Raw genomic sequence first — 22,479 nt, forward strand, 5'->3', positions numbered from 1 at the left:
TTACTTTCTGTTATAGTTTTATTAGTCTTTGCCACTTAAAGATACTCAATTAAGACTTTCAAAATGCTCAAGAAGCTGATCTACAACCTAATTAAAAACTCCCTAGAATAAATCAAACACTAATATTAACAAAAATACTGATAAAATATTAACAAAATACTAAACAGAACTAACGTGAAACACTATAACAGGGTTTTCTCCAAATCTAGAGTACTTACGAATTACAAATTTTCATATTCTATTATCCTGAAACGTTGCATCCGCATATCTTTAACTTGTCAGATTTAAAGATTGGTTATCTGAAAGTACATTTCTGCAATTTAGTTTCACTAATTTAAGTCTTGGAACCCTGATTTGAAACCTAAAAATTGCCCCAAATTGACTTAAAACTTGATATCTTATTTTTTTCCTGCTAAGATTAAGTTCAATTTTTGCCAAAATTGTTAAAAATTATCATTTTTGTGCCAAAATACATGCAACAATCGTTATTCTATCTGATGAATTCACTTTCTCATGATCTTGTCTAAAATCTAATTTGCTAGGTTCCAAGGGCAGCAAACCATTTTCGTAATTTTCTGAGTGTACCAGTGTTACAAATTTATCAATATTTGGATAACGCTCTGATAATTTTGTAAATAATTAATATATGGCTAAATTAAACATAGTAATAAATTATTTTTCATTTTGGGGGATTCAGACTTTTAGACTTTCATTGAATGATAAAAAGTTAACAATGTTAATTTTTTATCATATCTTTGTCAAAAATGAAGTTTTTAACTTTTTGAAAAAAAATATTTAAAGAACGTAGTAATATCTAACTTCTGTTAAATTTTCGACCCATGACAATTAAAATTCAGAAACTTATTAACAAAACAAATTTTTGGACAATTTTATGATGTCCACAAATGAGATTTTCTGCAAGGATCGAATTTTAAAAGCAGATTTTGCGCGGCACATACCGTCGTTTCGAAATCGATTGCCCCCCCGGACTGGCGTTGTCTGTACCCGATATCTACGATACGGCTAATTTCAAAATTCATTACAGTATCGTAGAGGGTCTGTGTGTAAAAATTGTATCCGGGCCCGGTTGTCTGGGGCTACACTGTGACAATTATGACAAATTTGGGGTCTTGCGGTGTCCTTAGACAACCTCGGTCCATGCATAGTCTCTTCTTATATTAATGAGGAGATTAGCCCCCCGGGGATACTAGGTTTGCGAGATGATGGAGTGGTGCCGCCCGATTTTTGAAAATCGGAAATTTTAGGGTCTTAAAATCGAAGAAAAAATAACGAAATTTTGTAGATTTTAGGACTCTTACCGAAATTTGGCCTTTTTCGGGGTAAATATTAGTAGTTTCACTTCTTTTGTGACCCTTCTGGGGCGACTGAAATTAGAAATTGTGATTTTTGCGACCCTTAGCGGGACTGTGAAGGTCCAAAAAAGGGACCCTTAAGGGATGCACATATACGTACCCTCCACTTGGCCTAAGTACCCCCCCCCCCCATGGATTAGCCCTGGACGTTGGGGAAAAAAGATAACTATAAGTCATCCCTCCTCGTAGAAAGATAATTTTGAGTCATCGCAGCCACCGTCGCTTAAAAATCGACAAACAAAGTCAACCCCACTAACACCACTTTTTCATGTTACTGAGAGGTAATAAGGTACCAGCTTCATTGAGTTTGAATATTTAACCTTTCTAAAGCAAGAAAAAGTGAAACCTTAAATTTGCCCCGGACACACGAGTCACTTGTTTTGGATGGAAGTCCAGGAGTTTGGATCTAGCTCCTTCGGGACTTTGAAATCAAAGATATGTTCGAGTAATGACAATGTCATGTCAGCCTACCGCTTACTTTTTTTTCAAATTCTACCTCCACTTATTTAAATTTTCTAGACAATTGTTCGGTCCATAAATCAAGCGATCATCATATGACTCATTTGGAGAAAATCAAACGACGAAAAATGCCGGCTGGTAAACGTATCTTTGGAGACCATTATGTCGAATAGAAAGTCGATTATTTTTCAAAAGTAGGATAGAGTTTTGTACTTTTCTACTCTATTTTTTTTCCAAGCTCAATCTAATTGATATAGCTCACTAGTCCATTATAGATACGCGACCTTATACAGTAATCTAAAAAAGTCTCGAAGAAGAGCTCCAGTACTTTTAGGTGCCTAAAACTTTAATTCTTTGCCTTAATATCTTCAGAATGACGAAAAAAGTATCTATAACATAAAATTGAGACAATTGAGGGAACTTATTTTGGCGAGAACCAATTTTGGTGAGCAGAAGAAATTTTGAAAATTTTTGTATTGGCGAGAACTTATTTTGGCGAATTACAGGCTAAATCTGTCCAATTTTGCCTTATTTTGAGCAATTTTTGATGAGTTTCAGAGGTTATTTTTACCAAAAGAATTTTTTTGACGAGTAAGTAAATTATTTAATTTTGACGAGAACCGACGAATTTTGTCGAAACTCGCCAAAATTAGTTCTCGCCAAAATTAGTTCCCTGGTGCTAGAAAAAGAAATCGAAAGCCTGTAAATAGTTTAATTTTCCAATGTTTGAATATTTGTTTAGATAAACGATAATCCACTTCAAATGATTTGACTGTTCTTTTCCTCTCTATTCAACCCAGCCTAAAAGCTACATTAACCAATCGATCCAAATTTTTTACTCTCGGGTACCTAATAGTTGGGGGGAGGGGGATTGGAATAAAATTTTCCTGGGTGGAACATTTTTGAAAAGGAGGCTAATACAACAGAATTAGGACAAAAGAGGGAACTTTCAAAACCATTTCTACAAAAAAAACGGGGGTTGGAATAAGAGTGTTCTGGGTGAAAAATTTTCGAAAAATTGATAGACCTTTTCATAAATTACATCAAGAACATCACTTGCCTCGTATTCAAACAATTACTATGGTGATTATGTCCCTTGAGAAATTAAAAAAATACAATTTTTGATTTAACGGCTTGTAACAAGAATCATATAATGTCAGTCTCAATAAAATCTGTGCAGCGGGGACAAAAAAAGCTATCAACTTTTGATAGAATTTGAATCAGATACTTTAATGGAATAAACTTTCGCGGGTATTAAATTTCGCGGATTTCGCGGATTTGAGTGTCATCCACGAAAATCCGCGAAATTAAATCCCAATGGAAATTTGGAAGGGCCCCATCCGCGACATATTTCTAATCAAAACTCAAAATGTGTCAAATAAATACTTTTTGAATGGTTACTTGCATCAAAAAAGCGCAAATAATGTGTATTTCAACAACCAATGTGCATGATTTGACAGTATAAAGATAAAAAATCGTGAAAATATTGCCACCCAATAGTGCTAACCGCGAAATTAAAAAGTCCCCGCAAAATTTTTGAATTTCGCGGATAGGCCCAACCACGAGAATTAATCCCAGCAAAATTTTATCCCATTAAAGTAGCAGTTTTGTGCTCGTTAAAAAGATATTACGGAATGAAATATTGATCAAAATGAAAAAAGAAAAAAAATTGAAAATGAAGATGAAAAATGAAGAAGAAGAAGAAAATCAAATTCTTGTAGAATCGTACTATGAACATTTTTTGTCAGAAATCATTCGACGTTAGGACGTCATAACTGCGAAAAAGAATTCAAAAAATATTTAGCTCAAAACCTTTCCCTTGGTTGACCTGAAAAAGGGCTCTTTTTGGACTATAGCTTTCGATTGAAAATTTCTTTGGAAAAATTATGTAATTTTCTTCTAGGATAAAAAATGGTCTTTATAGCACAGGTATTGAAGAAGTGGATTTTTTCTTCATTTTCAATCTCAATTTTTCATATCTTTTTGAATTTTATTTTTTTAATAATATTCCACTATTGTTTATCTTTTCAACAAGCACAAAACCGCTATCAAATTTGAAATTATCGTTGGAAAATTGTATGTATACACCTTTTCGACCGTAGTCGCGCGGTCAGGCGCGTGTCGCTTTGTTATTCAACTACCCCCTTAACTCGATCCAATCTTTATTTTACACCTTTTTCTATTGCCTATAGGTGCGAAAAAACGACTGGAATGGTTTTAGGGTGGTAAAACGAACAAAAAAATGCCCGCACGGCAATTGGCGGCTACGGTCAAAAAGGTGTATTGAGACAGAATTTACACAAACATTCAAATTGATAATTTTTTGTAATATTTCTTTTTGGTCTTTTCAATAGGGAAATAATAGCAGGTTGATGAAATTGGAGTTATTTACAAATAAATTCGTCGTGTTTTGTGTATAATAACATAATAATGAAATCTTAACATAATAATATATAAATTGGCTAAATTTTTTCATTTTCTGGCAGAAATTCGTGGTGCATTTCTATAGGATCTTTCGGCTGTTTTTTTTCTCGGTCATACCGGCAAAAATAATATTTTGCTAAGTACAAATGCGTAGACAACCTATACAAATTAGCAAGTTGAAGGAAAGTTTAGCTGGGAATAAGAAAGTTTAACCACTCTATGGTACATTAGAAAGTGGCAGTGAAATAACTAACCTTCCCTGGCATATAAATTGTTCAGAAGCACTGAAGAGATTGTTCATAGACGCAAATAAAATTAAATATGATATTATAAGGGTCCAAGGGAGTATAAATAACAAATTGATCGGGGGAAAACAGCGAGGTGTAACCCTTTAAAAAACTCACAGTTCGCCATATTTTGTCAAAACAAGGACCCAACTTATGTACCCTTCTGTGCTTAACTGTAGGGGGCGGGTCATTTTGCAAGTTTTTCTGAAAAAATCACCCACAAAGCATTTTACAATGACCCCCCAATTATGAAACTTTCCTGAAAATACTGAAAAAGTGTCAAAACCTTCATTTTCCTAGGGTTTTTTTTTTTGGGAAACCACCCCAAAATCACTTAATATTGACCCTCCCCGCATTTTATGGATTTTCTCCCAGAGTACCAACCCCCCTGCTTATTCTACCTCCTACAATTAAGCACATAAGAGTATAGGAAATAAGTGGCTTCAAATCCTACATCAGAGATTCATTTGACTCTAGCTTTCAGTTATATCTCATTGGTATCCACATCAAATCTCCTCAACATCCATCCGTTGGTACATACAAATGGTTATTACTATACTTTCTCCGAAATAATTCCGGCGATTCAACTTCCTCAACCGGAACAGCCATTCCGTTACTTTTCCTAACCGGTTCAAGTCCATTACCGCATATTTTTCTTAACACTGGTGGTGAGCTAATTTTTTTAAATGAGTTTCGATTATTCATGACCGGCTCTTTTAATATCGGCGGACCGTGGCCGTTCACAATGGGTCCAGTCGTAAGATTCTGGTCTGTGTTATCTGTATTGGTGAGAATGGTTTCTATAATGGGTACCGGACCACCGTTAATTGGCGGTAAACGTTCACGTTTTTCATCATCAAATGGTTTTTGGAATTTCGAATTCAGATCCTTAGTTTCTTTGTCATTTTCTGTATTGTTTATTATCTTTTTATTTTGGTTAGTGTGACCATTTTCAGTCACTTCCGTGGCCACTTCGACTTGTTTTTCATTGTTATGTTCGAAAGCTTCGTTATCAAACGAATTCGTTACACTATTATCATTGTCACGTTTGACTGGTTTAAAAACTTCGATTTTTTCACTTTCAGCTTCCGACACTTCGTCCTCACTTGACGGCGTACTACCTTTACTTTTCTGCGACGCCGACGTTCCGTTTCTTTGCCGTTGTCGAATTTTGCTGGCGACACTGTTGCCGACACTTTTACTGCGTCGTGTCGATTGACGGGTTGGACCGGATGCGAATAGTGATAAACGCTCGCGTCGGAACCTAAGGAAGGGAATAAAAATTCTCGATTTATACTAGAAATAAAAGTCAAAACTTTAAATCCCCAAATATAGAAACTACATGGGATAGACAACCTGGTACTAAATGCCAAAGTTAAGTTCAGTAAAAATTTGGTTAGGTTTGAAAATTCCAAGATTTTGAAAAATAAAAAGTTCTTGTAAATACCTTTTGCTTGTAATGTTTGCGTTGAAATCCGGATCTGAACCTAAATTAATTTTTGGTAAATCAATTTTCGGCGCCGCCTCTTCGCCATCTTGTGAATTCGTATCTCCGCCCTCCGCCTCACTCTCTCCAGGTTCTGGACTTAATGAATGTTGACTCGTATCTGCCCTCAAGGCGTTTGCTGCTCCAACAAGTGCGAGTTTAGGGCGTTTAGGTAACTTCATTCTTGCTTGTGCGTAGTTGTAGAAAAGTGTAAAGTTGGTACCTAAAAGGAAAATATTAGGTAAAAGTACTGATTTACTTTAGGAAAAGCAAAAACCATTCAATTGGAATTGGTCCCCAAGCAATTCAAATCACCAATATCAATATTCAATGCTTAAAATAATCATACCATTTTTCATCACCAGAATTGTATTGCTTCTTTCATATTAAATAACAAACAAACACCACTGAAACAGCCCCGAAATTGAAAAGTCAAGATGCTTCCATTCCAAAGCCCTCTAGTCTGCATAGACGACTCAACAGCAATATTTCATTACAGGAAAAAATATCAAATATATAGGTTTCTTATGCTTCGTTAAAGAGTTTAAGGTTTAATTTTTACGTTTTAAAGTATTTTCCACCGTTTCAGAAGCAAACATCCGATTTGCGTTAGGGGTCGCCTCTACAGAGTCGAACGTTTTCCTTCTATAATGACGTAAATTACGTTGAATTACCTTAAGGAAAGCAAATTTAGCGAAAATCAAATCCGCCAAATCAAGTTCCCGCCAAAATTAAGTTTTTCGGCCATCAACCAAATTAGATTCCCGCCAAATTAAATTTTTTTCTTTTTATGTCCGATTTTTCACAATTTACCCCCTTAACGAACGAAAATATGTAACTCCTTAACAAAGCATAAGAAACATCTATATTGGAAACGTCCATATTCATGAAATGCCATTGCAATGTCTTCGACATTACATCATGGACCCAACAGCTGATTGGTCGTAATTGACGTAAAATCAGTCAATACGTCACTTTCAACCAATCAGCTGTTGGGTCCGTGATGTAATGTTAACCGGTATTGTAATGGTGTATATCATGAATTGAATGTTTTGAATGTTTTTTTACATGCGTCTTAAAAAGATCTTGTTGATGCAGGCTATACAAAGATGAAAAACCTTTATAAGCCGTTCTTGCTCAGATAGACAAAACATGACGAAACTCACCGATAATCGATACAGGTAGAGCAAGAATGAATACACTGAACACAGCACAAATAATTCCAAATATTTTGCCCCATGTCGTTTCAGGTGACATATCTCCATAACCGACTGTAGTGATTGTGATTACAGCCCACCATATGGATTCAGGAATTGTGCGAAATTTACCAGTGTTGGTCTAAAAAAAAGATATTAAAACATATTCAGACTGCACGGTTCCACGTCGTCTTCTTAGACCATGTTCACACGCTCCGAAACGAAATGAAGCCATTCTATTGGTTAAATTCAAGTTTTACGGTCACTTGTAACCAATATAATGGATTCATTTCACTTCGGGGGGGGGGGGGGGGGGGTAATAATAAGGTCCGGGGGGGGGGGGGTTAGAAAATGTTCGAAAAATTAACAAGCCCCCCTCCCCCGCGTTTATTTGGCACCTAAGAGTAGGTTAATAATCAGCTAATTGAAAAGTATCCATTTGTACTAGGAGGCTCGATATATAGAAAATTCGAGGGTTCAAAAATCACAGTTGAATCAGAAAACAACATCCTGGAGTAGTTGAATTCTAAACTGGACACCACACTTCTACGGGAAATCTGTGAGCAGTAAGCCTATCTACAATCAGTGACAAAATATGTGGCAATTTCTTGAAAAATCTCTCCCCCTAATATCAGTGTTGATGTGAGGTTTTTCTAAGCATGGTGACAGCCTTTCAACATTGGTACTAAGGGGGAAGGGAATTCTTGCCACAATATTTAGTCACAAATTGTAGTGTTCAAAGAAATGTGATATCTGTGAATGTGACTACTTACCTCTCTTTCGAAGAAATAAACAATAGTTGCAAACAAAGCCACAGGTAACAATAGCAACAAAACCAACAACAATAGTTCCCTGGAACTCGCTATAATGGTATGCTTAAAAATCTGTAGTCCAACTGATAATCGGAAAAATCGAACCAATCGAACTAATCGTACAATTGAGAACATTTCAATGTTTTTATAATCGGTTGTGATCGAATTTGAATCGATTACTCCATCTTTAGTCCTGTGGTAGTCCATACCGTGGTTGAATTGTAACGCATATGTAATTAACGTCAATAGATCAACGATAGTATAGAAACTTATTAGAAACTGTATTCGATTAGGACTCGATACGAATCGAATTATTAACTCGATTGACATCCAAGCAAACGTTAAGTAATCGAGTGCTAATAATAAGTAAGTGAATAGTTCGTGATTTGATTCGGCTTTATCACTGATAACGAGTAGCATCGAGTGAAAAAATAACGATAAAACCGATAATACGATGAACATGAGGGAAATGAAACCAACACCCTGGAAAAGAAAAATGTATAAAGTGTAAGTAATTTGTTCGAAGTGCGTCACGGATTTATTTCTCCAAAATAGGAATAATCAGATGGTTTGAGATATTTTTGGTATATTTTCGCTTTCAGGAAAATCAACCTAATCGTATAGTAATTGATTCTCTGTTGAGCAGTCAGTGAAAAGTCGACTAAAGGGAAAGAAAAGCCAATCCAATCGCGTACCCAGAGTCACTTACACCACTTATTTCATTTCACTGGTGAACGTGATACATTAGTGCGCGCTATCAGAGCCATAAAAAATGAAACTAAGGGACTAGACTCTAGTTTGAAGTTAATCGTAATTGTACCTTAGAAAGCATTGGTCTTCGTTCTGAGTGACCTTCCATAACAGCCCAAATTAATTTCTTCTTCGACAGCCATCGTATGGAATTGAAGTACGATGGCCTAAAGACTTTCAAAAAACGACTTTTGAAACCTTGGTCTTCGGGTTCTTTGTAGTTCGGGATACGTGAAACGCTAAGAAGAAAGTAAACATATGAAATTACAGTTGCCTATAGACGGCTTTCGTGATACGTCATTTGTTTACTCACGTGACTTACCGCCCGATTTTTTGGAGGCAAAATGACCATAACATTAGCTGAAGGCAAGCAGATTTTTTGTTTTGACGAAGTATCTGGTAGGACTTTTGAAAATAAATTTTAGTATGTTTTTTCAGAGATATATATGCTTATCATTCATAAATTTCGGTCGGTAGGTAGGTAGGTAGGTAGGTAGGTAGGTAGGTATTTTTGGTAGTTATCAAAAATTTGATTGATATTCACTTGCCTCCATATAAATCGTAAGTCTTTTTGCCTCCAATAATCAAGCGCGATCGCCCGCTCACACCCGTCCGCCCGTACAAAATCAAAACATTGAAACCCGTCTATTCATAGGTACAACACTCTTTTTCGAACTAGAAAAAGATTCGAGTTATGTCGGTGTTTTTACACTTTTGGCAAAAACGTGAAGGTTTTTTTAAACAAGTTTTAAATTAAATACATTTGGAACGTTTAGGCTCTTAAGAACACGAAACGAAAATAAGATTTTCCACTAGAATAGAGCATCTAAGGATGATCAAATCCTTCATTGAAAGTAACATACTTTGCCTTATCCGAAATCAGCGTCGAATGAAATATCCTACAAGGCTCTAAACTGATTTTTTACGTTATGCATGATGAAGTCGTTACGTTAATGAGCTAAAATAAGCTCAGATAGAGCCCCGAAGGATTAATAATTCCATTTTGCGAGTTGGGGTTGGGGTAGGTTTAAAATGAAATTTTTAATCCCAAATCAGTCCATTTTAACGATGAAATGTTGTTCTAATTGTTCAAGTTCAGAGATGTTTTTCGGATGGAATTTCGGATCCAAAAGTGCTCTTCATCATTGTTTCATAAAATATAGAGATCATGTAACAAGTTCAGACCAAAGATTTATTATACACTGGATAAACGACTCATAAAACGATGGAGAGCGATCATTGTATTTTCATTGTTTCAGAAAACAATTGATGTTCTAGCTTTCTCCGCAAAGGACAACTGTCATGGCGGCTCGAAGATGTCTGATTTAAAAAAATGTTTATCAGTCTTATTTTTAAAAAGTTCTCTAGCTCTTTCTTTTTGTACATTTGCAGAAAAAAAGTTTGAAAGTAAGGCTAGCATTCCGAGCTGGATACATTTGTGAAATGTAATGTGAGAAAAACATCATTAGACAAGAAATCCAGCCAAAATGCTTATAGTGACACGAGATTTTCAATTGGAAATATCTTTCCAAGACTGTCCCCAGAAGAGCTGAAATTAACATACATAAGACTTGAGTGTTTTGGCTCCACTGTGGTATGAAAATCCTTTGGAGGCGCGTGGTGGCAAAGTGGTTTTTTTGAGGTTGAAGTTTGAAAATTTCCGGTGTCAACATTAAATTTCTTATACATAACACGCCTTTTGCATCTTTCTCACAGCTTGAAATGTCATAACGACTTAAAATTAGCAATTAAGTGGAAGAATCTGACTCTCACAGGAAAGTTTTAAGTCTCTTTAGGGAATTGGATGAGTGATTTTCGATAAGAAATGCAATAAAAATGCTTCGAAAAATCATTTAATGAGGGAAGGAGAGTGAACAATACTATCATTACTGCGGACATAGCTAGTACACGAGAAATCGGCAAAAATCTGTTACTTGTATATCCAGTGTATAATAAATCCTTGTTCAGACCATCAGAATCAATCCAAGAGCCACTTAACTCTCATAATTCCAAAATTCTTAAAATCTAATATTTTGAATATTGGATCCTTCTTCGCTCCTGGGACCAAAACCAAAAATTCTAAGCTCGTGTGTTACACCTTTTTGGAAGATTTCATCCCAAAATGCTCGTTAAAATTAATTTTATTAAAAAAAACCGTTTTTAGAAAATTTAATGTCACGTTTTTGCCAAAAGTGTAAAAAACACCGCGTTATGTTTTACTTTAATGGGATTAAGTTTCGCGGTTGACCTAATCGGGGACTTAATTTCATGGAAGGCATTATCAGGAGAAAATATTTTCATGATTTTTCGTTTGAATGAAATAATTACTCCAAACAACATTCGCATATTAATTAATATTTTTCTCAAAAAGAGAAGAACGTATTGCTATAGAAAGAGATTTTAAGATTTCAGTGTTAGGATAAAGATTACCTGATAGCAGGCTGTTCTATCTCATCATCATCATGCTGATTATTCAACAACGGGCTATCAAAGACTTTCAAATTTTCTTGGGCATCGCGATGTTCTGTGTATTTAGGCCAACAACATGGCTCCATAGCTTTTTCATCTAAACCCCAGAAATTGAGTTCTTCTTCGAATAATGGACCACAAATATCAGCTGGCGTGTGTAGTTTTCCTGAAATCAAAGGTTATGTGCTAGATAAAATTCGTCCAATCAACCTTTTTCCCGTTAGAGTATATACTTTTTAGAAAAAATACAATCGAGGTATATATTGACGCTAAGAGGGGTGGTAGAGGGCGTAGAGAACAAACCCATGGTCAAAATAAGTGGAAAAAGAACTTTTTTACCCTGGCATAACATAACAAGCTCTCAATAAAATCAAACATGTCAGGGGCGTTTTTTTGACACATCCGGTACTTCGTTTCAACAAAATGTTAGCGGGCATTTGCCACTGAGAAAGTTGACCCTTATTCCCCACAAGCTTGAAAAATAACAATTATAATAAGTTCCAACATTTGAAATTAATTTCTTATAAGGCGAGGCCAATTTAATTTGTTGATTTACGTGCCCAACTACCCAAAAAAGAGTGTCGGTCGGTGAAAAAGTAAAAATAAAAGTAGAATTTCACCGATAAAATTTCCTAAAAAAGCAGCAAAAACTACTGCATCTTGAAAAAAAAGCGAGAAAAAGAAAAACACAAAAAGCTTGAATTTATGGATAGATTGAAAAGTTGAACATAAAATTCTAGAAACCTTGGAAAAACTACCACAATTTTGAAAATTTGGCAGTTTATAAAGAAATGAAAATAAAAATGTAGTAACTAAATAATTTTTTTTAATTTGGTTTTTTGGAATTTAAAGGTCGGTCGGGTCCGTAAAACAGCTAATCAAACTGGTCACGCCTAACACAAAATTTAAAATTGCATTGTTTAACAAACCTGTTCTGTAGAAATTCATGATTTGATTAAAAGCAGTCGGATGTCGGTCGAAAAAATATTCGTTCAGAACAGGATCGAAAGCATCAGAGACATCAGACCCGTCAATCGATAACCAACCTAACCGAGTGTCCGGGTATACCCGAAGTGTAGACCGGAAGGTTTCATGTCGGGTACCCCCGACATTGATGACAATACGGTCTGCACTTTTCTCGTTTGCACCATTACCGCGAATGCTTTGCGACCCCAACGGACGTCCGGATGCGTTTTCACAGGTCGATAACGTCTCCTAGAGAAAGAAAAGAAAGTTGATAAGTCAACCAGTCATTTCAACGGAATAAGCCTTCTTTGATAAAGAATTTGACCCAAAATGTAACATGCATGTGAAACGTCGTTAATTATTGCAGCTTTATACATGTTTTTTTTTTATAAGCAAGTGTCTGCCCCTACATCAGGCTCGCATTATGCTTAGCATTCTATTGTTCTCAAACAATAGAGCCATTGTTTAGGTACCAAAAACTGAGCCTGCGTATGCTTATAAACGTTATGCTTATAAAAAAAAAACATGTACTGTCTTTTTGACAGCGCAGTAATTTTCGTGTAAATTATAAGCAATTATTGACCGATATTTGAGAACCGGTACGCCAATATTTCATGAAAGAATTACCTGTATTCTGGTATACCCTCGGAAGCCCTTCCCGCCCCCACACACAATTAGAACTATATCATTCAAAAAGTATCTTTGGATCCAATGAGTGGTATCGAGTTTACGCGTTTATCATGATGTTAAAAACTCGAACCCAGTCCCCATACAGTTGTGTCGTGGTAAAACTAAAATAGATTCAGACGTTACAGTTCCGTTCCAAAACGAAACGGTTCCGAAACAAGTGTGAACGTCAAAATTCGCAAAACAGATCGAAACGGTTTCGTTATACTTTTTTCATCGGAACGAAACTGCTCCGTTTTCTTACTCCGAAACGTTCCGGGACGAAAATCATACCGGAACGAAACGGAACAGTAACGTATGAACATGGTAGGAAACAAAGAACAAAACATTACATCATCATTAAGAACCGGTGATTCACATCGTGATTGTAATTCTAATTCCATGTTCTGATTGGTCGATACCAATGAATCCTGTCTTTCAATTGGTCCACGTAAACTCGACCGAGACCTCCTGACACTTGAAGATAACGAAAGCGTTGAAGAGAGGCCAGCTCTCCTTTTACGCATGCGGTCAGAGAAATGTATATTCTCGAGTGTAATATCATTCAATGAAGTTTTCCGGTCCTCCAGTAAACTATCAGTCCATTTTTTCTTTAAACTTAATATACCGTCAGATCGAGTACGGCTTAAAGGCTCGCGTTTTATCTGCAAATAATTACTCTGCACTGACGGGCTATCTCGAAAACTGTTCAAACTTGAAAGTTCATCTTTAAAAGAGTCTGGTGGTATATGTGTATCGTCTTCAATGTTTTGTGTTAGAACAGCCTCTGATAGGAATTTAGCCTGTGTGTTATCGTTGTTGTAACCATCACTGTACGATTTGACGCATGCGTTGTGATGACTTGCGAAATCTAGATGGTTTAAATCCTGAGTCGTATTTTCAACTGAACATACCATGATCTTTACAGTTTTAATGCACTGCAGTATTTTGTGATTAAATTTTTTCCTCAGTAATTTTATTCCCTACTTCAAAAGTAGTCAGTGTTAGATTAATAACTAGGGGTGTGGTCGAGTGGTAGCGCGCTCACCTCCTGACCAAAAGGTTGTGGTTACGAACCTCACGCAGATCGATCAAGTAGCAAGGCAACTCCTCCCATCGCTAATCGCCCCAAGTGACGATCCGTAACGGTCACGAGAAGAGTCTACCCTTAGTATGGACGTGAGTTCGGATTTTAAATATAGATCGTCAAAAACAAAAAGTGATTAAAATAAATAAGATATGAAAACTCCAAATTCATGGTGAACAAATGAGGATGAAAATGAAAATGCGTATGGAGGCGGACTAAGTGAGCCGCAGTCAATGACAACCATTTTCAACAACAAATCGAATGGCTATTAATAGATCACGTGGCGCTCAAAAATTCATCATGTTTCATTTAACCCAGTCAATCATCCTCAATTTCGTCCTCGATCCCTTAATAGCATAATATATCCCCAGTCCCTACCAAACTGTTTTTGAGAAGTACATTACAGCTAGTTTTCTAATTCGAAGAATTTCGACAAACAACACATTTTAAGATCCTTTTTTTTGTTTTTTTGAATTGTTTTTTGTACATTCAACCAAGAAATGAGGAAGGAATGAAAATATCCTGATTTCTGCTTTCTGTCTGTTCAAAAAACAATATTGGACAAATTAAAAAAAACGAAACAAAGTTTCAGCACCATGACATTTCCTCCTTTTCAATATTATCTTAAAATGACTTCAATTAAGCAAAAAAAATGTTAAGGATAAAAAAATATAACAAATAATATTTTTAACAAGTAATTCCCCCAAAAAAATTGAAAATCGAAAAAAATATTTTTTAAAGTAATTTCCTTGACTATCAACAGGAATAAGAAGTTCTTTTCAGAAAGGATTTTCGAAAGATTACAAAGAACGAGTGTGTTTCGATAAACGAACTTTTTTAGGAAAAACACACATAAAGGGTAAACTAGTCAGGATCTGCCTGGTTGTGAATTATTTTCTTCTAATCTTTTTAGCATGAAGACAGTTAGGTCATACCGATGGAAAAGGTATAGACAAAGAAAATATCGTATCTTGAATAAAACAGCCAGAAAACTGTTTTTTTTTCTCGATAAAACATACAATACCCCCTAAAAAATTCCCACAGGAGCTAAAATCGCTAGCAAAAAACAAAAACACAGCAAAAAAGGTTTCAGACACGTGAAGCTATTATTATATAGATTTATTTGAATTAGAACAGTTTATGGAACTCTTTCTCTCAATGTGGATGAAAGTTTATATTAAATTTCTATCGCTCAAAGTAAACGACCAACCGTACATTGCAAAAGCGGAGAAAAAGATCGCCGCGGACAAAAAGAAAACAGGAGACGAAAACTAGTTTGATATGTTTTGACGTCAATTTTTGAACAAGGCGATTTCGACACATTTAATTAAAATGTTTGTAACTTTTCGAAAAATTGTTTTCTGAGAATGAAATTTTGAGGGGTGCTCAGAGTTATGCTAAAGATTGCCTGTACCAAATTTCAAGTCAATAGACCCACAAAAACAAGCTACGTCAAAAAATGAATTTTATGGACACTTTTTTTGGACTACCCGGTATAAGAGCAACGGGGCTGAAAATGAAAAATTAAGAACAATCTAAAAACAACCTTGAACAGCCTTGGATTAATGAATTTTTAAGGGATACACGCTTTTTTTATAAGAATACACTTTATAAGAATGTCCATGATGAATACGGCCAAAAACTAAGAATATGCTAAGAATATCACCATCATGGAATTTTGCTACTAAATCTAAGAATGCCATTTTAAGAACATTTTCAATTATAAATTATCAAATATCCCAAGTTAGGCTCACTCCTTTTACAAAAGTGCCATCTTATGCTTGAGACGTATGTACTAAATGTTAAATCTAGTATGAATTAGACACCCCTGTCTCAGTGCCCCGGTGGCATGATTTCAGTACATGATTTTTTTCAGTACATGGTTTCAGTACATGATTTTTTCCTACGTCACTGCAGTAATCAAATTTTTATTGCACTCATTTGTGAATTGAGATATAAATTGAATAAAGACAGCGACAATAAAAAAAAAGTTCTTGAATTCCCAAGCCATTTAGGATGATTACAAATGAGTGCAATAAAAATTTGATTACTGCAGTGACGTAGGAAAAAATCATGTACTGAAACCATGTACTGAAAAAAATCATGTACTGAAACCATGCCACCGGGGCACTGAGACAGGGGTGTAATTAGGATCCTAACCTTCTAAGAATGTGCTGTAAGAATATTTTAGGATGATAAAAAGTTAAGAATATCCATGATGAAATGGATTTACACCATTCTTATAAAAAAGAAGCGTGTAATCAGATGGTTTGAGCTACGAAGGGGCTAGTAGTAACCTTTTACGGTTCTGAGTAAAACCATCCAAGTATTTTGGTCTAAATATTTTCCAAAGTCGAGATATCACAATTTGAAATTACTAAAAATGGGTTCTTACACGGTTCTTTGGTTGTAATATTACTAAAAGTAAAAAAACTTGTAACTTATATACCTCGACTTAGGAAGATAGCTAGGCAAAAATATTTTGAGCTTTTGTTTTTGGAAATACAAGGAACCATGCCAAATATCTCAAACCATTTGATTATCCCTTTAAGAAAATGAAGATGAATATTTTGCAAAAATTAGGTACAAAGTCTAAAAGACCACAATTCTTCCAATTCTTCACTTAAAATGAGAACAGGATAAGAACAATTTAAGGTTCAATATGCCTAAACACTAAGAACAGTAGTGCCTCAACAAAGAGTAACTTGTTCTCACGAAAAAAAATACATTCATTTTGTTCATCGTGTTTTTCACAAAGTATCAAAAAACATCCCTTTTTTAAGTAAGGGATGATATCGAGGAAAACTTCTCTCAAAAAGAAACTCTCCACTGAAAATAAGGAAGTACACTTTTTTTATAAAAAACATCCAACATTTTCGAGGTCTTCACATGTTCTTAACTTTTGGAGTTTCAAGCCGAAAACTGTATTTAACATGTTCTTTTTTTGCCCACTTTGTTAGTATTTTTATCCATTTTCCTAAGTAATCGGTCGTTTTAGAGTCCCTTGAAATGTTCTTAGCTTGTTCTTAACATTTTGGCTGTCGGAGCCATTATGTTCTTATGTAATTTGTTCTTATAGAAAAAAGCCTGTAATCCAGTTCTCTATCCTGATATGAGCATAAAAATAAGTAAAGGAAATTTAACTGTGCTCTCGCTGCTATCTAACACCAAATTTCAAGGGCTTTAGAAAGTCTCACATAGGATTTTCAATGCCCTACTGTGATGCCTAATTTTTACCTATTTCTACACTTAGCTATTCTAAACTTGATTTATCTACAATGGTAAAAAACAAACTATATAAGAACATCAGACCTCGATGACCAAAATATCAAGAACAAGTTAAGAACATTTTGAGGCTAAAACATCCAATTTCGTCAGAAATAGACAAAAATACTCACAAAATGGTGAAAATAAGAACAAGTTAAGAACATATTAGGCTTAAAATCCAAAAGTTAAGAATATCCAATGATTTTCAAAATAACCTTCACTAGGTGTATTAATTTATCAAATTTTTCGTGAAACTGTATCCGTCTACTTGGCCTCAATAGTATCACTAAGTTTGTTACTATCAGAAAAAAAAGTATTCAATTTTAACCACAACATATTGATTGTCTTTTCACGTGTTAAAATACATTTTTTTATGAGAACAAAATATATAAGAAAGAACATAAGGCTTCGATGACCAAAAATTATTAAGAACGTGTTAAGAACATTGTAATGCTCCATGGACTCTAAAACACCAATTTCTTAGGAAACTGCACAAAAATACTCACAAGATTAAGAACTTTTGAAGAACATTTTTAGGCTTAAAGTCAAAAAGTTAAGAACATCGAAAAGCTTAAAAAATTTTGGATGCTCTTATAAAAAAATATGTACATTTCTCTCAGTGAAGGAAGAATTCAATATTTGCAAACACGATTCAAAGATAGGAGACTGAAAAGCACAAAAATTTTACAAATTGAAGTAAAATTTTGCATGAATTTTGCGAACCCTTGTCAGAAAAAGACAATTTTTTTTTCAGATGAAAACTTTTCATAAATTACGTCACCAACATCACTTGCCTCGTTTTGAAATTATTGCCGTGGTGATTAACTCCCAGCGGATTTTACTAAAACTACTTCCTATTTCTTTCTATTTATAAAAAAATAATTTAATGTCTCAAGGGACATAATCACAATGGTAATTGTTTGAATACGAGGCAAGTGATATTCGTGACGTAATTTATGAAAAGGTCTATTTTATTATCACTGTTTCAAACTGTCTTTTTCTGAGGCTGAAAAAATGAATAGAACAAAAGTTTTCCTTGTGTTTTCAATATCAGAAGTGAAGCGAGCCAGAGCAAGAAATCCAGCCTCATTCCAAGAGAGAAATTTTTTGTATAGGAGTGGTTAGCCAATAAACAAATGCCAAAACTTAATACACTGGTTTCCCTTATCGTCCACCCACTTCTGAGCTATCCATTCCAGTGCTTTTTTTTCAGGAATAAAAAATAGAAAGTTAAAAAGGAAGCCAATATGAAAATTTTCTATTTCGATTATAAACAATTCGATTCAAACACTTAAAACGTTTATTTTATAAGAACAAACTATATAAGAACATAAGGCTTCGATAGCAAAGATGTCAAGAACAAGTTAAAAACATTTTAAGACTTTGGGGACTCTAAAACACCCAATTTCTTAGGAAAATGGACAAAATTGCCTAAAAAATGGTGAAAATAAGAACATTTTTAGGCTTAAAACTCAAAAAGTTAGGAACATTTGAAGGCTTCGAGACTTTTGGATGTTCTTATAAAAAAAACGTGTACCTATCAAAAATATTGGTAACTGTTTCCCTTATTTCATTCAGAGTCATATTTTGATAGAAACGAATTCATTTTTTATTGGGAAGATCAGCTCAATAAAAAATAACGTTCTTTAAACTATCGCTCATTATGGAAAATTTCAGGTTCAATTTTTACTTTGTTGTTTTTCAATTGTTGAACTCCCAACTTGGGTTTTCCCTCTGAAGTAAACATTCAACATTCAAGACGTGCTGCTGTTAGCCGGGGTTCTTTTTCAACCGAAATGAATACATTTGATATTAAAGGTTTTATTTTCCAAAAGTGTACCCGTTTCATATCAGGACGGTGGTCTCCCTATTGTTATATTATGCTGATATAAGCAAAAAATGTTTTTCTTTTCCTCTTTCTGACCAATCTTACTCCATATCCATGTCAATCCAATCAGAGGAATGTAAAGAGATGGAAAAACAGCTTTTCTGATTACTCAAAGTTCAACGATCACTTCTATTGAAAATTCTATTGTAAAAAATATGATTAGGTCATTAAATGAAAGTCCAGAAAAGACGGCTCGCCATACAAATCGGACGGTTTCTACATGATTTGACGATAAAAATGAACATTTGTTTTTCCTTTTTTGCCGATTACTAGTTGGTCAAGCGCGCAGCAGAATGGACCTTTTAAAAGCAACTGATCGAAAAGATTTTGTCTTTGTCGGGGCCTGTGCGCGCAATAAATTAACAAGTCCAGGCTAAACCAACCACCGATCTAGAATTTTTGCCCCGCCTACCCACGCGATGTTTGACCTGTGTTTTGGATTGAATTGGTAGTAGAGTCAGGTAGGGTTAGGGCTAGGGTTGGGGATCGGAGTTACCCCTGGTTAGGGTTTTAGCCCCCAGGCACAGTTTGGAGTAAATACCATGTATATAAGGAACTTTGAACTCCTTAACGCAGTTGTGACTCGATGGCCGAGTGGTTAAGGCGATGGCGTTCTAGTCATAGGTGCCTTGTATATAGTGGGTTCGAATCCGATCAGCGGCAAAAGTTTCGAAATTTCGGGAAATGCATAAAAAACTTTCAAAACTTAGCAATACAAAGAAAGTGTCATAGAATAGAAGCTCAGAGTGGAGGATGGGAAGGAAATTTTTTTTGCGTCACTTAAGGAACCCGGTACGAACGACATTCGGTTATTGCCACGTCAGTTGGACCTTCACGCCGCTCCAGCTTCTTGTTCAATTTTTAAGAATAAGGAGCAATATTTTTACCAATGAATAGCTCCCTTAATGGCAAGAGACCTGGTATATGACGAGCCGTTTTTCCATTGTTTTCAAGAAGCTGTTCTTCCATCTCTTTACATTCCTCTGATGCTCTGATCCAATGTGAAAAAGCTTGTAAATTAAAATTGATGAGTAAGCAAACGATATCATTTATATTATTTAAGAATAAAACCTTTACGACGGTTACGAATCTTGGATTCTAAAACCTTCCTCCGGAAGATCGCCCCTAAAACAATTGATTTTGACCAATATAGTGCATATAGCCTTCCTTTTTCTGGCTCGAGACGCCGAGACTGCCTCATCTCAAGTAACATGACCCAAGTAAATAGTAATAGTGACCCAGATAACAATATTTCCATAACATCGGCATACCACAAGAAAAAAAAAGAGGGAAATGAAGGAAAAAAAATAGGTAAAAAAAACCTGCAACTGTAAGGAAGAAAGAAGAAGAAAACTTCGTGAGGAAATTTATCTCGGTGGAAATCTGTTCTTCGAAGAAAGAAATAATAATGAAGAAAGAAACCACTAGATCGAACTAAACAGTTTGTAGCATAACTTATGGGCCTTTTCAAGCCCACCCTTAGTTAACATCGGCCCCTTAACGCCGACCCTATAAAGTTGACGTCTGTGCCTATTACGCCGGCCCTTCTTGCTACTGTCTAAATTCGAGCTAAAAGGCCGTAAACAACGCCAAAACGTTAAATATTCGCTTTGACTTCAGAATAAAAATCAATCACTTCAAATTAGATTTCCAAACTTGGATCGGAGCTTTTTTGGATGAAGAGAAAAAAATTCTACGTTTGTTCACTTGAAGTTATTAGAATGGTAAAATTGACCGCTTTTAGGTTGAAAGTCAAAAGGTTTGGACCGTTTTTACACCGGTCCATTTCACGTCAGTTCTTGATCCGCTTCTTAAAAAACATTAAGTGAATAAATTTGTTTCAAATATATCACCACATTGGTGTAAGTTTCATAAGAGAGATCTTTAGATTTTCATTAATTTTGAATAAAAAACGACTAGAAAACCTAGAGGTTACTACAATCATTGGATTTCTGATCATTTAAAAAAAGATTGAAATAGGTTACCACAAAATTTGGGGTAACTCTGGGACGGGAATTTTAGACACAATTAGCATCCCCTATATCAAAACATAACAAAGGCGATAGGTGCAGCCTAGGTCATCAGTTTGTAAAAAAAGCTGCCACGCAAAAAAAAAAAAACAGTCATCAACATTTTCGAAATGAAAACATGGAAAGTGTTAAGAATATATTATGATCGCGAAAATGGGAGAAAGAACGAAACACTTAATACACTGTACATACATAAGAAAAAGATTAAAATTGAAGAAAAGTATAGGGGTAAAAAAAGGGGGGAAAAGATTATCATGATTAGGCTAAAAACTTACTTTTTTTTCGCTCAGGACAAATTACTTTTCTTTTTCTTCAGCAAATTAATTCGTAGAAAAAATTATAAAACTGAAAAAATAACCTGGATTGAGATGGAGAGAAAATACATTCTTCATTTTTTGTAAGAACAATTTTATATAAGAAAACGAGACTTAAACTTAAGAACAAAACAAAAACAATCATAGTCTTAAATTTTTAAGAAAAGATTTTCCATTTTGAGTCTTCTATTAAGCTACAAAGTAGTTACATATACCGCGAACAACGTTTTAAAAACATTTAAACCTGAAAAAAACCCCGAAAATTTGAACAGTCGAGCCTCACACAAATAACACTTGTTCTTATAAAAAAGCGTACACTTAAGCAATCAAGACTTTATCCCGATATGCTGAGATTGATGAGAATGGTAAAGAAAGATTACGAGATAGCGCAAAATAAAGGGGATTGATGAAAAATAATATGATAGAAAAATGAACAATCAGATGGGTGGTGTTTATAAGCATATTACTCATTACTCATTTTTTATAAGAACATAAGGCTTCGATGACCAAAATGTTAAAGAAGAAGTTAAAAACATTCTGAGGCTTTACAGACCCTAAAACACCAAATTTCTTCAGACAATGGGTAGAAATACTCACAAAATGGTGAAAATACGAACATGTTAAGAACATTTTTAGACTTGAACCTCAAAAAATTAAGAACATACAGTTTGCATTGCAACCGTAGTCGAGGGCGACCCGAGGTCTCCCTTTTCTCTAGCAGTAGACAGCTAGAAGAGGGCGTCACTCTTTCCCTGGATTTCTCCACTTACCCTTCCGGGTGAGGGTCGAACCCACAACCTTGCGCACCATAGCTCGATGCTCTTCGCATCGATGCTTAAGCATATCAATAAACTGAATTGTTTTTTAAACTCACCACCTTGATAATTTCTAGTCTAGGATACTAGCTTTCTACACAGACTAAATTTTAGAAAATGGAAAAAAACTGGATGGTTTCAGTTTACTGTATACAAAGCCAATATTACCCCTCGACAGTTATTGATATCA

General features: G+C 35.1%; 2 protein-coding genes across 3 annotated transcripts in view; both read right to left on the reverse strand.

The window, feature by feature from the left end:
- The window catches only part of LOC136809494 (prolyl 3-hydroxylase OGFOD1-like), a 629,446-nt gene that overhangs the window by 320,683 nt on the left and 286,284 nt on the right, over positions 1 to 22,479 (reverse strand). The window lies entirely within an intron of this gene.
- The window catches only part of LOC136809488 (voltage-gated potassium channel KCNC4-like), a 62,575-nt gene continuing 44,236 nt past the window's right edge, over positions 4,141 to 22,479 (reverse strand). The window contains exons 1-8 of one of the 2 annotated variants that reach the window (XM_067066025.1): positions 13,242 to 13,913; positions 12,186 to 12,471; positions 11,218 to 11,422; positions 8,858 to 9,026; positions 7,999 to 8,520; positions 7,196 to 7,367; positions 5,991 to 6,252; positions 4,142 to 5,807 (exon numbers count right to left, since the gene is read on the reverse strand). In XM_067066025.1, coding sequence (XP_066922126.1) covers positions 5,060 to 5,807; positions 5,991 to 6,252; positions 7,196 to 7,367; positions 7,999 to 8,520; positions 8,858 to 9,026; positions 11,218 to 11,422; positions 12,186 to 12,471; positions 13,242 to 13,805 — 2,928 coding nt within the window. In that variant the 5' untranslated portion in view covers positions 13,806 to 13,913 and the 3' untranslated portion in view covers positions 4,142 to 5,059. Of the gene's footprint in view, positions 5,808 to 5,990; positions 6,253 to 7,195; positions 7,368 to 7,998; positions 8,521 to 8,857; positions 9,027 to 11,217; positions 11,423 to 12,185; positions 12,472 to 13,241; positions 13,914 to 22,479 lie in introns of those variants that run through there. The other variant, XM_067066024.1, reaches the window with a different exon arrangement.

This window comes from Clytia hemisphaerica, unplaced genomic scaffold (assembly GCF_902728285.1).
Source record: "Clytia hemisphaerica strain Z4C2 unplaced genomic scaffold, Clytia hemisphaerica genome assembly, whole genome shotgun sequence".
NCBI lineage: Eukaryota > Metazoa > Cnidaria > Hydrozoa > Leptothecata > Clytiidae > Clytia > Clytia hemisphaerica.